Source organism: Amblyomma mixtum, chromosome 6 (assembly GCF_055824585.1).
Source record: "Amblyomma mixtum isolate Tamu chromosome 6, ASM5582458v1, whole genome shotgun sequence".
Lineage (NCBI taxonomy): Eukaryota > Metazoa > Arthropoda > Arachnida > Ixodida > Ixodidae > Amblyomma > Amblyomma mixtum.
The window spans coordinates 73,395,160-73,407,675 of NC_143017.1; the positions used below are offsets into that span (position 1 = coordinate 73,395,160).

At 53.4% G+C, this 12,516-nt stretch overlaps 1 protein-coding gene across 2 annotated transcripts in view; it reads left to right on the forward strand.

Annotated features, from left to right (window-relative positions):
* LOC149339370 (uncharacterized) overlaps window positions 1-12,516 on the forward strand; it is a 98,087-nt gene that overhangs the window by 62,045 nt on the left and 23,526 nt on the right. For both annotated transcript variants that reach the window (XM_089548134.1, XM_089548135.1), the window contains 2 exons: window positions 11,289-11,422; window positions 11,831-12,418. In XM_089548134.1, coding sequence (XP_089404260.1) covers window positions 11,289-11,422; window positions 11,831-12,418 — 722 coding nt within the window. The remainder of the gene's footprint in view (window positions 1-11,288; window positions 11,423-11,830; window positions 12,419-12,516) is intronic.

The window sequence follows — 12,516 nt, forward strand, 5'->3', positions numbered from 1 at the left end:
CTAGCGTGGCAATGTCCTGTTGACCGCGCCTCAAGTTGTCAACGCGTGCTGCCATAGACATGGGACAAAAGCTACACGACGAGGATCCGCCTTTCCGCAAGAACGTGCACAGTGGGATGCGACCTGACGTATATGTTCCCGGAGGGTGTTTGACCTTTCCCTTATTATCGGAATCCGTCGCTATCCCGCTCCCCTTATACCGCTGGGCAGCCAATGTGACTCATCCCCCTCCCTGCAGTTGTGCGGAGGGCAGAAAAAAAAACTCAGTGGACATTCCTTTATCGCGAACCCGGACGCGACAAACAATGCACAGGACCGCGAACTTCACTACCACTATCAGCACGAAACAATAATTTCTGGCGCAAATTAAAACATAAAATATTGCCGTTTTGGATATCTCCTTGGGCGTCAAAGATATTACCATGCCTGATGCTATGCACACACAAAAAAAAATAAATTATAAAAGCCACATGCTTGATTTCCGACGCTGGGCTCTTTAAGTACATGATAGAAACAAGAATCCTCTGGCGTTACCGAAAAGCGCACTTGGTTTTCGCGTCGTTTCCGGGCTTGAGCCGGGTTTGTGCAGTTCAAGACCTGGGATAAAGAAGGTAGGGTTACCGCATGGGTCAGAGCCTATGAACAAATTACGGCCAGACGAGAGCTCTGCAATGCGCACACCTGGGCAAAGAAAAAAAAAACCGAAGTCCACTGCAGCACCCGAGGTCCCAACTTACGGTAGCTATTGCCGAGCAGCGGACAGTCGTTGTTTCAGCAGTAAGCATTTTAACTCATATGTATACGAGATCGAGCCATGCGGGGAGCGTGGCAAGAGACATATATCTATATTTTCAGGACTAGCAACGCGAAATTCGATAAAGGGTCTCAAAAAACTTGCAGCGGCTCATTGCATCCGCGAAGGGCCTGCGCCCGTGCCAACGGTGAACTACAAAAGCAACGAAAGATTGCCGTTCCCGTGCCAGCGGAATCCTTTCCTTCGGTTGTCTAAAGACACCGGCATGATGCCTTATGCTGCCTCGAGCGCCTTCAGTAGTGAATATTTTCTTCCCCGCAGCTGTCAACAACATGAAAATAGCTAAGTGGGTATCAGCGTCACGAAACATGGGCGACCGACTTCGCTGTCGCTTCCACCCACCACTCACATCCACTCATTGCCACTCACAACCACTCATTGTCACTCATATCCACTCATATCCACTCACAACCACTCATTGCCACTCACGCCCACTCACGCCCACTCACATCCACTCATCAATCATACCCACTCACCTCTACTCACGCTCACATCCACTCAATCGCATTCGCACTCATGTCCACTCACACTCACGTCCACTCACACTCACACTTATGACCACCCCCACTCACATCCACTCACTCGCACTCACACTCACGTCCACTCACACTCACGACCATTCACTCACACTCACACTCATGACAACCCACACTCATATCCACTCACTCGCACTCACACTCACGTCCACTCGCACTCACGACCACTCACTCGCACTCACACTCAGACCACCCACACTCACATCCCCTCACTCGCACTCACACTCTTGGTTACCGACACTCATATCCACTCACTCGCACTCACACTCACGTCCACTCGCACTCACGACCACTCACTCACACTCACACTCACAGACGTGAGTGTGAGTGTGAGTGAGGCGATATGAGTGCACTCATGAGTGAGTGTGCCGACCTATGGTTCGAACCCGCGTCTTTCGGTCAGCAGCCGAGCACCATAACCGACGAATGAGCTTGAACTGGAGATGCGAGATAATCCGTGTGGCTACTACCGCTAAACCATAAGCAACAACCGTAAGCTAAATCAGAGCTTAGCTTAGGTAATCTTATTACAGCTGAAAACAACTCCGTTATCAGTGAAAGTTACCGCTTCGTCAATGGAACATGGTAATCGGTTGATATACAGGCCAACCTCACTGTGTCCTGTATAATGGCCGGCTTGGATAACACGACGTATACGCGAAGAGAGTGAATGGCAGAAAAACTAAGCTTCAAGAACATAGAAGATAAAAAGAAAAAGACTCTTTTACAGGCAAACTGAGAAGACGGAAAGGTTGGTTGGTTTGTTTATGGGGTTTAACGTCCCAAAGCGACTAGGCTATGAGAGGCGCCGTAGTGGAGGGCTCCGGAAATTTCGACCACCTGGGGTTCTTTAAAGGGCAACTCCGGCGATTTTTCAGCCATTTTAAGTTAATGGCTGTTTTGTGTTCCTAAGAACCTCCTGTAATATGTACAATACAAGGTTTTCAAAAGCAACCGTAAAATAATTTTTAAACAGCAAAAAAAGCAAAACTCGAAACCGAAACCGCAAAACCGAAACCGGGGAGGTGCCTTCGTGCGGTATTGACTGTGACGTCACGAGCGGGTTCGCCGCGCTGTGAAGTCCCCGAAGTACCCTGAAGATATCACAACTACCCTGAGCCGCGCTGTCGACATGACTGAAAGCGCGGATGACAGCTTTTCCGAGACCAGCGAGTCTTTAGAAGACGACTCATTCGACGATTTTGGACTGAACGAGTCGCCTCTCAGGTATGATCCACTGCCGCGCGAGCCAGTCGAGTCACACCACAGGCCGCGTCACCTGCAGCACGGAGACAGTCTGAACTCGGAGAAGTGATTACTTCAGTCATTTCTCGTGCATACATTTGTGACAGAGTCTTCAGAACAAAAGTTAATGAGATGCTCCCGCCGACAGCTGTTCGTGTGGCCAGTGCCGGCCGACCCAGCCTGATGAAAGAATCTGCTGCCGGAACGTTGCCGCGGTGCACAACGTCCTTACAGGGGCATGCATCACCAACAATCCTCTCTGCGAAGCTTTAGCTCGACGGCGAGCTTTTGGAAGTGAGTTCACGCCAGCTACAGTTCTAAACCCAACATACCGCTTCTTCTTGACGGCCGCGCTTCGTTCAGCTGGCCGCTGCGATAGACGGTTGTACTAGAATAACGTTGGCACAGAATATGCCTTCAAGCGCCAGTTGAACGAAGCCTTAGCGAGTCCAAAGCACTCTTTGAAGTACACGCTGTTTTCATAGCAATCTGGCGCGAAATGTTCCGAGCACAAGCGGGAATGCTTCCTCTGAGACCAGTTTACACGGCGGACAGCTCTCACCAACTTGTCCCGAAGGTTCTTATCGCTCGGAAACCTACGCTAGATCACGCCCGTTGTCACAGATCAAGAATTTGTGCACCCCACAGCACAACAGAAGTTGCCGTGACCCATCACTCTGGCGTACACATCACATCAGGCACGTTGAAATGGCGCGAAATTGCACAGGTGGTCGAAATAATTCCGGAGAGCTCCACTAGGGACCTCTTTCTTCTTTTCTTCTTTCACTCCTCCCTTACGTCGCGGTTCGGGTGTCCATTACTGCGTCATTTACTTTCCTCAAAACCAATTTTCAGTTTTCCCCTGCACTGCTAGCGCCAGCGCGCGCCCAACCAGCTTGACACGCCGCCCCACCAGTGACGTCACAGAACAGGGTGGCCTGTAGAAGTTGCTCGATCAGTGGGTGCCGCTCGCGTCAGCTCGCGTCGAGGAGCGCTTGTCTTCAAAATTCGCTTGCGGAAAAACTACGCCGGTTTCAGGTGCGAAATTTTACATGAGGCATCAGACTGTCATAAAGAATACATACTTAAAATTTCATTTCAATCGATGCACATCGAAAAATCGCCGGAGTTGCCCTTTAACGTGCACTGACATCGCACAGTACACGGGCCTCGAATTTCTCCTCCAAAGAAATTCAGCCGCCGCGGCCGGGATCGAACCCGCGTCTTTCGGGCCTGCAGCCGAGCACCATAGCCACTGAGCCACCGCGGCGGCTAAGACCGAAAGGGAAAGACGTCAAAAAAAAAAAACGGTGAATATTAGTTGAAACGAAGAAAAACATATTTTGGGTGTCTCCGGGCCTGCTCACTTGATTGAGGGGCGCTGATGACAAAGGGTATCTTCTCTACTGCGATTTGCTTTCCCTCTCTCTCTCTCTTTTTTAAAAATTCAAACGAAGACAGCTCTCTCTATTGAACGCAGGCCGACATAGCACTATGCTGAGGGTAGGAGGTTAGGGGAAAAACATGCTGCAGTAGAAGAGGGACAGAATAAGAAAAATTGGTTTTAAAAACTGATGTGGCAGGTGTGAGGTTTGGGAACAATTTCTGACACTGAGGCTATATTGTTACGGGTTAAATCTAATCAATAAGGTTAGTGCGAAATGCAGTGTCAGCGGCACTTCTGAAGCTCTGTTCATTCTGGTTTGGTTTGGTTTATGGGGTTTAACGTCCCAAAGCGACTAAGGCTATGAGAGACGCCGTAGTGGAGGGCTCCGGTATTTTCGACCACCTGGGGTTCTTTAACGTGCACTGACATCGCACAGCACACGGGCCTCTAGAATTTCTCCTCCAAAGAAATTCTAGCCGCCGCGGCCGGGTTCAAACCCGCGTCTTTTGGGTCAGCAGCCGAGCATCATAACCGCTGAGCCACCGCGGCGGCTCTGTTCATTCTGAACTGGTACCAGGCTATCTGTACATGCTGCAGAAAATGTGCCGTTTCAGCGGAACCATACTTGTGACGGCATGCATTAGCGATGTGTCCATGGCGGCAAGGGTACAGTTGTTCCTAAATGCATGCAGCATTGACACTGAGGCTGTGTTAGTGTGTTTCAAGTTACGAGAAAGTAGGTGCGGAAGAGTTGATTCTAGATGCGGGTCATCTGTAGAAAACTGTGGTGCTGAAATTGCAAGTTCCGCACATGATTCCCCCCCCCCCTTTTTTTTTAGAGTAAGAACATCAAAAAGTAAAAACATCAAAGTGCTCATCCATGGTGCTTTCTTGCATCAGGTTTCATGATCGTTCAGTCATCTTTTTTTTTTTCTTTGCTACGGTTTACGACTGTATGAGGCATCTCAAATGTTGTGAATGAAAATAAGCATTGGGTGGGACTTCGCGTTTTTTTTTTTGTTGTTCCATTTGTGTAAATATCAGAACACGACTTAATTATACAGTATATCGGGTCGTGCATCCATTGCTTGCTTCGTGTACTGCTCTGCGTAACCGCGAACTTCCTACTTTGAGCTCCGACTTCGCGGCCGCATCGAGGTCTCGGCTTGCCAAAACCTTGGCGCAGTGGTGGTTCGGCCGTCAGCAGCGGGTTCCGCCGAAGTCATGCACTCGTTCCGGCCCTCGCATCCATCAGGCGCTGCTGACTGCACGTCCGGCTTGTGTCTTGGCCGCTTCGGTCCGCACGACGCGGCCTTCGGCGAAACCACGCGTCTCACGTGTTCACGAACTCGCCTCTCTCGAGATGCAGTCCTGGCCGCGCGGTCGCTTCTGTAACGCCATTATGCGCTCCGCTCGCGTTTACGTCGGCGCTGCGCTGCAGAGCATGGAAAGTTGGTAATGCATGGGCTCCCATGCATTATGCATCCGTCGTGTCCGCGCCGCTGCGGTCCATCAACTGTGATTGCTCTCTCAAGCCGAAGCATGCGCGAACGGAGCCGATGTTCGCTTCGCTATAGCAACACGTGCAGCAGCACCAAGAACAGCGTGCAAGTCGAGCATGCTGGCTGGCTCGTTTGTTTCAGCGCGCGGTGATGAAAGTCTCGCTGAGGAGTGATTCTCGCCTTGAAAAGGATGAAGAAATATTAGGGAGTTTCAGAGTAGGGGGACCCTATTCTAAAACACCGTGTTATAACGCCCCTTTGGTTAGCGTTCTGCGCATGCGCTCTGGCGCCCCGTTATTTCCCTATCACCATTAAGCGATACGGTATCCATATAGTCTAAAACTCCCTGTTAACAGCGTGGGCTGCCTAAAGGATAATTCGAAGCGCTTGTTATAGGGGCTAAGCTGCAACGCTCTGCAGTGCTTATGTATACTGTCGCCTTGTTGTTGTTGTTGCGACTGAGAGAAGGATGAAAAGGAAATTGCACGGGCCTGCCAACTGGCTGAAGCCGAACCACCACCGCTGCCACGTGCAGATAGAGCAGAGTGAAAAGATAAGAGTAAAGAGTAAGAGATAAGACGCCGTCGCAACAACCGCGTCCGCCGAAGCGGACGCTGGCTGAGAAAAACGGATAAGCGGCCGTAGCCGCGCCTCCTCGTCACCACCTCCCCTGTCGCCTTGTTGTCCCCGCTCCCCTTTTTCTAGCCTTCGTCGATGTAGATAAATTGGTTTTTGAGGAATGGAAATGGCGCAGTATCTTTCTCACATATCTCGGTGGACACCTGAGAATGTGTGTGATTTGTTTTCCCTAAATGGTACTGCCCGCCATCTGGAGATGAGCCGGGTTCCTAATCTTCTGTGTTCGCCGTTGTAGATTAGAAGACAGATTGTAGATTGTACGCCCTCAGAACTCAGGCACTCCACACCTTGATTGTCCGCCAGCCCCCCCCCCCCCCCCCTTATTCCGTCCTCTCCCCAACACGCTTTCACCCTTGACCATTGACCTTCCCTTATGGTCATATCCACGCCGACGAGGGTTGGTCATCTTCTGCTCCTCTCCGTCCACCTCCTTCGCACATGACGTCAGAGCGGTCGCCCAATAATTGCAAGCGCGACTTTCCTGACGTCACAGAGGAGGTGCCTCGAGCGGGAGAATTCGATTTGTGGCAAATTTTAACCTCTACGCGCTGACGAGTAGGAAAGTTCGATGAAGACTGCATTTGCTCAGTGTCTTCAGGAATCGGAGAAGTCATGCTCAGCTCTGTGCTGGCAGAGGTAGTTGACCGGCCGATTTTTACTGTATTGGCCGCATGCACCAAGTGTATAGTCACACTGCGCGGAATTTATGATCCGCAAGAGAGCAGAGGTTTGTGGGGTAGAGAGAGAGAGCTAGAGAAAACTGTTATGAGTGCGTTAGTGGGGCGTCCTCTTGCTTGGGTGGGGCCCTCAGTCCAGGGCGCCACTAGGGTGGAGGATCGATCTTGCCTTGCTCGTACACATGTGCACAGCAGTTTGTCACGGAGTAAAGAAACAGGTGCGGAGAGGTCACTGTAAAAGGGCAGGAGGAGCAGGATCCAAGCCTCGTCGTCTTCCAACACCCCCAGAAAGGTCAGAGAACAGAGCCTTGTGCGCTGCGCTGGTTCATATCTAGGAGGTGTCCTGAAATTGAGGGTTTCAAGGGCTTAAAAAGAGCATGCGCCGTCAGCACTGCAGAATCAGCCCGTTCGTCGCGAGTCACCTGTGCCTGGGGAGTTCACTTTGAATTGCTTCCTTTTAGCTCTCTGTTCACGCGAAGTTAATTCCAAAGACTATACTCCACCTGTCGCTTTTCCATGGAGCCATCGTTCGCTCAGTGAATACGTGCTATGTTTGGTTCTTTCCTTGGGAGCGCTACTAAGAGACAAGCGTGAGAAGAGTGGTGCTGCAGCTGCACATAACTTATCCGAACCAGGTGAGCGAAGCCTGCCCTATAGTTTAGGTTTCTGGTTCATAAAGGAGGCTCCCTAGTTGGCAAAGTTACTTTATGAAGTCTTGAAGCGATAATGAAAACCAAATCGAAATTCAGTGTCGACGATTTGGCATTCTGTATGTATGCATTCGGTGGACTCGGGGGACAAAAAAAAAAGAATGAAAGCAATCTAGATCTGCATGCGCCTCCCTTCACCCTGTCATTTTGCCTCAGTCAGGTGAGGTGCAGTTATGCGGTGGTGCGCCGAAGTGCGCCCTCGATGGATTCTTGGCGTGTTCCCCTGCCGTGCGCTGAACACCTACTCGCGTGCGCCTCTTTTCCGCACCTGAGGATCCGCCTTCGCCGCGTGGTATCCCGATGTCCACGCCTCTGGGCCAACGACTGGGAACGTCTCTTCGTTCCGCCCCGGACAGGAAAGCTTCGAACAGCCGTGCGTCCGTCCCTGTTCATCTCGCAAATTCTAGCCTCTAGTTCCGAGCGGCGCCTTGCGTTCCCCACGAAGCGTTGCCCCCTGGACGTGGTCTTATTGAAAGGCCACAGACCCGGCCCCTATACTGTACTAGCCTGGGGGATCAGCGAAGGCCAAGATGGCGGCAGATACCTGGACTAAGGGCTCCACCCGTCTCCTTCCGATTTCCGCGTGTGTGCCCCGAAGGTTGACAGCGCGGCCCGTGTCATTGTCCCGGCAAGGGGTGTGAGGTTGACCGTTTGTGCACGCGCGCAGAGCTAGGGTGTTTGATCGGCGCGGTACCAGTTACTTGCATCGCCTTTCTGTGACGTCACGAATACGCGAACTGAAACGGTGGAGCGACGACAAACGACTACCGTTGGTGTTATGAAGCATTACACCGGCACGAGAGTGCGGTCTGTTACCTCGTTGATTCGTGCTCTCGTGGCTGCTTGTTCCGGTAATTTGGTCGTCGATCCGTTTCAGGTTACGTTGTCCGCGAATGTACTATCGCCATGAAGTGAAATGTGAACGGGGCAATTTAGACGAGAGCATATGTATATATATATATATATATATATATATATATATATATATATATATATATATATAAACTCAAGGAGTAACAATAGAAACGCGGCTATATATATATATATATATATATATATATATATATATATATATATATATATATATATATATATATATATATATATATATAAACTCAAGGAGTAACAATAGAAACGCGGCTTTTTGTCAATTTCGAGTGGTATTCGTCGCACTTTGAAGTGATCCCGCAAGCATATACAGTCCCTCAACTAAAATATGCTGGTTTTGCTCGTTCGCGTTTCATTCGGCGCCGACAACTAAGCAGCACAGTGGGTGGCAGCTCATATTCTTTCACACAACTTGCTTGCAGTGAAGCGGTAGATACAGTACATGCTTGAGGCGATGACTTCCCCAAGTGTGCTGTTCTCACCCGCTCGCAAGCCAGGCTCGTAGATTTCACTCTACGGCGAGCAAGTTACAAGACATGACACGGGAACGTACATGCTTCTCTCCTTCTCTCTAATGTGATAAAGTCAAACTACGTTTGGAATCAGTCCAGTCGTGCTTCGACAAGTCGGCTCCTGAGCGCTCTGGCTTTCCGCCTAGAGGTGTGAATTACCAGTGCCACTTCATCCCTGCGGCTGTGCTCTTCCACCGCGCTCTCTCCCTGTTGCCGCACAAACACCACCGCGGGCCAAGTAGGCCTCGGGGCACGTTCCTTCTTCTCCCGGCGCATCCGCCCATTGAAGCAACCGGGCGTCCTCGCCCGCGAATTTGAACGGGTCGTGTCAGGCTCGCGGCCGGTGTAATAGCGGCGAAAAGGGAAGTCCAACCGCGTTTGCCACGTGTCGCCTCGAGTTTCGAAACGACGCGTAAGCTGGCCTGCCTCATTGGTCTCTCCTGGAGGACCTCCGCGGCCGACGTCCTTTTGTAGCGGCCAGGACGCGCGCATGCCGAATGCAGCAGCAGCACCGGCGGCGCTTACAAGTCAATGTGTGCCACGTGCACCAGCGGCGGCGGCGGCAGCGCAGGTCGGCCCGCGGCGGCTCTGGACGGCGGGAGGATGAGGAGGGTGCGCCTCGCGCTCTCCCTCCTCCTGCCCCGAGGTGGCCATATTTACCGAAGGAATTCTAATCACTGGGAGTGGATGCCGGGCCGCAGGCCTGGGCATCGTTGGAGGCACTATTATGGTAATTGCAGATTCCTGGGGCAGCGCATCGCTCTCCCCAGGGCGCCGAGAGGGCGGTCGCGGGCCTCTTCCTCGGGCGTGCAATCCCGCCGCCGCCGCCGCCGCTGCGGTAATGACGGCGCACACACACGCCAGCGCGCGCGCGCCGGTATCGCGTGGATGCCGAGGAGATGTGCCCGCGAGATGGGGAGAGGCGCGCCCGCGGCGGGTACTCCGCGCAAAAGAGCAACAAGTGGTGGTGGGGGGAGGAAGACTCCTCTGATGCTGCTGGTGGTGGTGCTGATCATGCTGCTGCCTCAGCCATCGCGCGTCGGCAGCCGTTCATCTGCCTCGCGCTCGCTTTTCAAAAAAAGGCTGTCGCTCCCTAGCTCCTCCTCGCCTGCCGCCTGCCTGCCTTTTGACGCATCTTCTTCGAGGACCGAGCCGCGACGACAGCGTGCGCGGAGGCCGGTCCTGTCACTTTTGACCCCCTTGCTTGCTCTCCACGCGCGGGGGCCCCCTTCCCGCTGGTCACCGCGCAGTGGCCCCCGCGTTGACGCGGTCCGCGCACGACCGCCGAACGGGCCTGTCCTGTTGCTGCGATGGGTCGCGGAAAGAGCTGGCCCAAAATGGATCAGCGACACGGACTGGACGAAGACGCAGGGGGCTCTCGGTCACTCGTTTGTGTTTGGCTGCTATACCAGGGCCCAGACCCTGCAAGGAGATTCGTGTCTTCCGTCAGTCCGTCTGTACGATTGTGGTTTGCGTCAGCGACGTGACATTGTAGCAAGCGGATTACTTGAAGACAGAAGCGTTGGTTTGAGGGTTCGGGAGTGCGACGTAAGATCGATATGCGTTTCACTCATGACCCGTACGTCGTGCTCCTAAAGGCGACGAACTTGGTATATAGCGAGCATAATTGTTTGACGGAGGGGCATTGTAGACAAGAAAACAGGGTAAGCGCCCACCGGTGTACAGGCAGAGGACCTCCTACTCTCGGTGGCGGTGCACGCACAGTCGGCAGCAGAAGTTATTACGGGGTGCAAGTATTACGGGATGCAAGTGCCTAAATGCATAAGGGGACGCATGACGTGTCCACTGATATGTACCAGAAGACTGGGCCGCGAGTCAGCTAAGCAAAAATCCGAGCACAGACATACCCCTTAAGCTTTTGCTGCTGACTGTACTTGTTCCTTGAAACCGATACAATGAAAATTGATCGCTGAAGTCCAGATGGAGTTCATTATGTACAAATTAGTCTCCTGGAGGACATTGCATTGAACGTCTTACGCACGCTTTTTTCCTCACTAACGTCGGCGACGTCTTCCGCGTCTTCTACCCGAGTGAAATTGGCTGATGGTTGGCAAGTCATCGGTCACGAATCGGCAGCCGATGTACTCGGCCAAATAAATTTTGGCCAGCGTTGGGCCACGACTGGCCAACTGCCATGTCGGCCACTGGTTGGCAAAAGGCATATAGCCGACCGTTGGCATACGACTGGGCAACAGTTGACTGCCAATGCGCAGGCAAACAAACAAGACCCGACCGGGCCGTCTCTAAAATGTCCCGGAATTTCAGTGCGTGAAAGCAGCTTAACGAAACTTTGCTTATATTTTGAACCCTGTTCAAAACTATGGTGAAACAAACTGTATTTTTTTTCTTTCGTGCAGCTTCGAACCTGCACGGTGTGCTGTCCACGAGGCGAAGCCGTCGCACAGTTCCTGACCATGAGGCTTGCCGAAGGGTCTGCCCTGCTGCTGGCTCCAGTGCCCGCGCGAAGACAACTTCAGGCGTTACCAAACAGGTACTGCACACCCATTTACCGTTGGCAGTACTGCGTGCGACACCTCTCTCTTGCGCCCCCCCCCCCCCCCCCCCCCCTTTTTTTTTTGCGGTTCGTGTCGATTGCGACGGAGACCGGCCCTGTACGTTCAGTAAGGCCCGGGTTGTTCATATCTGAGCAATGGATAGTGTTATTTCAGGCGAAGTCTAGTGCTGTGTTCGACCGAGTGCTCGCAGACGTGAAACAGCTGAACAAGGCGGGGACAAGAGAAGAGACAAGCACCACCGCGCTGACGAGTTAGTCAGCTTGGTGGTGTTTGTTGTTTGTCTCTTATATGTTGCTATCTTGTTCTGCTGTTTTTTTCTTCTTCATTCAAGCTTGCCAATGAATTACCATCTAGCCCGATCATTCACCCTTGTCGTCGCGCAGCCACTGGCCCAGCCCCGAGCCGTGGCGGCCAAGGCCCGGCTGTGCACCAGCACTCCCCGCGCTCCGGCGGCGGCGCCCGGTTGGGAGCGCGCCCTGAGCTCGGGCCCCGCAGCCATGCGGCCGCCGGACGCCAGCGCGCTCGAGGAGTTCGTGCTCGAGGACAGCGACCTGCTGCGCCTGTGCGAGCTGCCCCTGCAGCGGCCGCGGCGCTCCGGAGCGGGGGCGCCGCCTTCGGCGGGAGGTCGCCGGCCTCCCCACCTGCGCACCGTGTCCATCATCGACACCCTGAGCGCGTTGGCCAGGGGCGCCCAGGACCACCGAGACACCAAGGCTGAGCCCTGGCTGCCCTCATCCTCCGTCAACGGGGCGTCGTCCCGGCGCCCGGCCCGGCGGCCGGGGGCGCCGCGCGACTGGTCGCGCCAGTACGCGTCCGACAGCGAGCTCAAGAGCGGCGGAGACGCGTGCTCGGTGCTGTCCCTGCGCAGCCAACCGCCCCGGCGCGCAGCGCCGAGGCCCCCACTCACCAAGGTCCCCCACTGGATCCGCGCCATCTTCAGGTTGGCGAAGAAGGGAGACCTTGACGCCCTGGTGCGTATAGTGCCTCGCTTATTGCGAACCGTGCTTGTGCAGCAGTGCGCCACACATTCATATGCCCCATATATTGGCCACACTGGGCTCTACGTCCG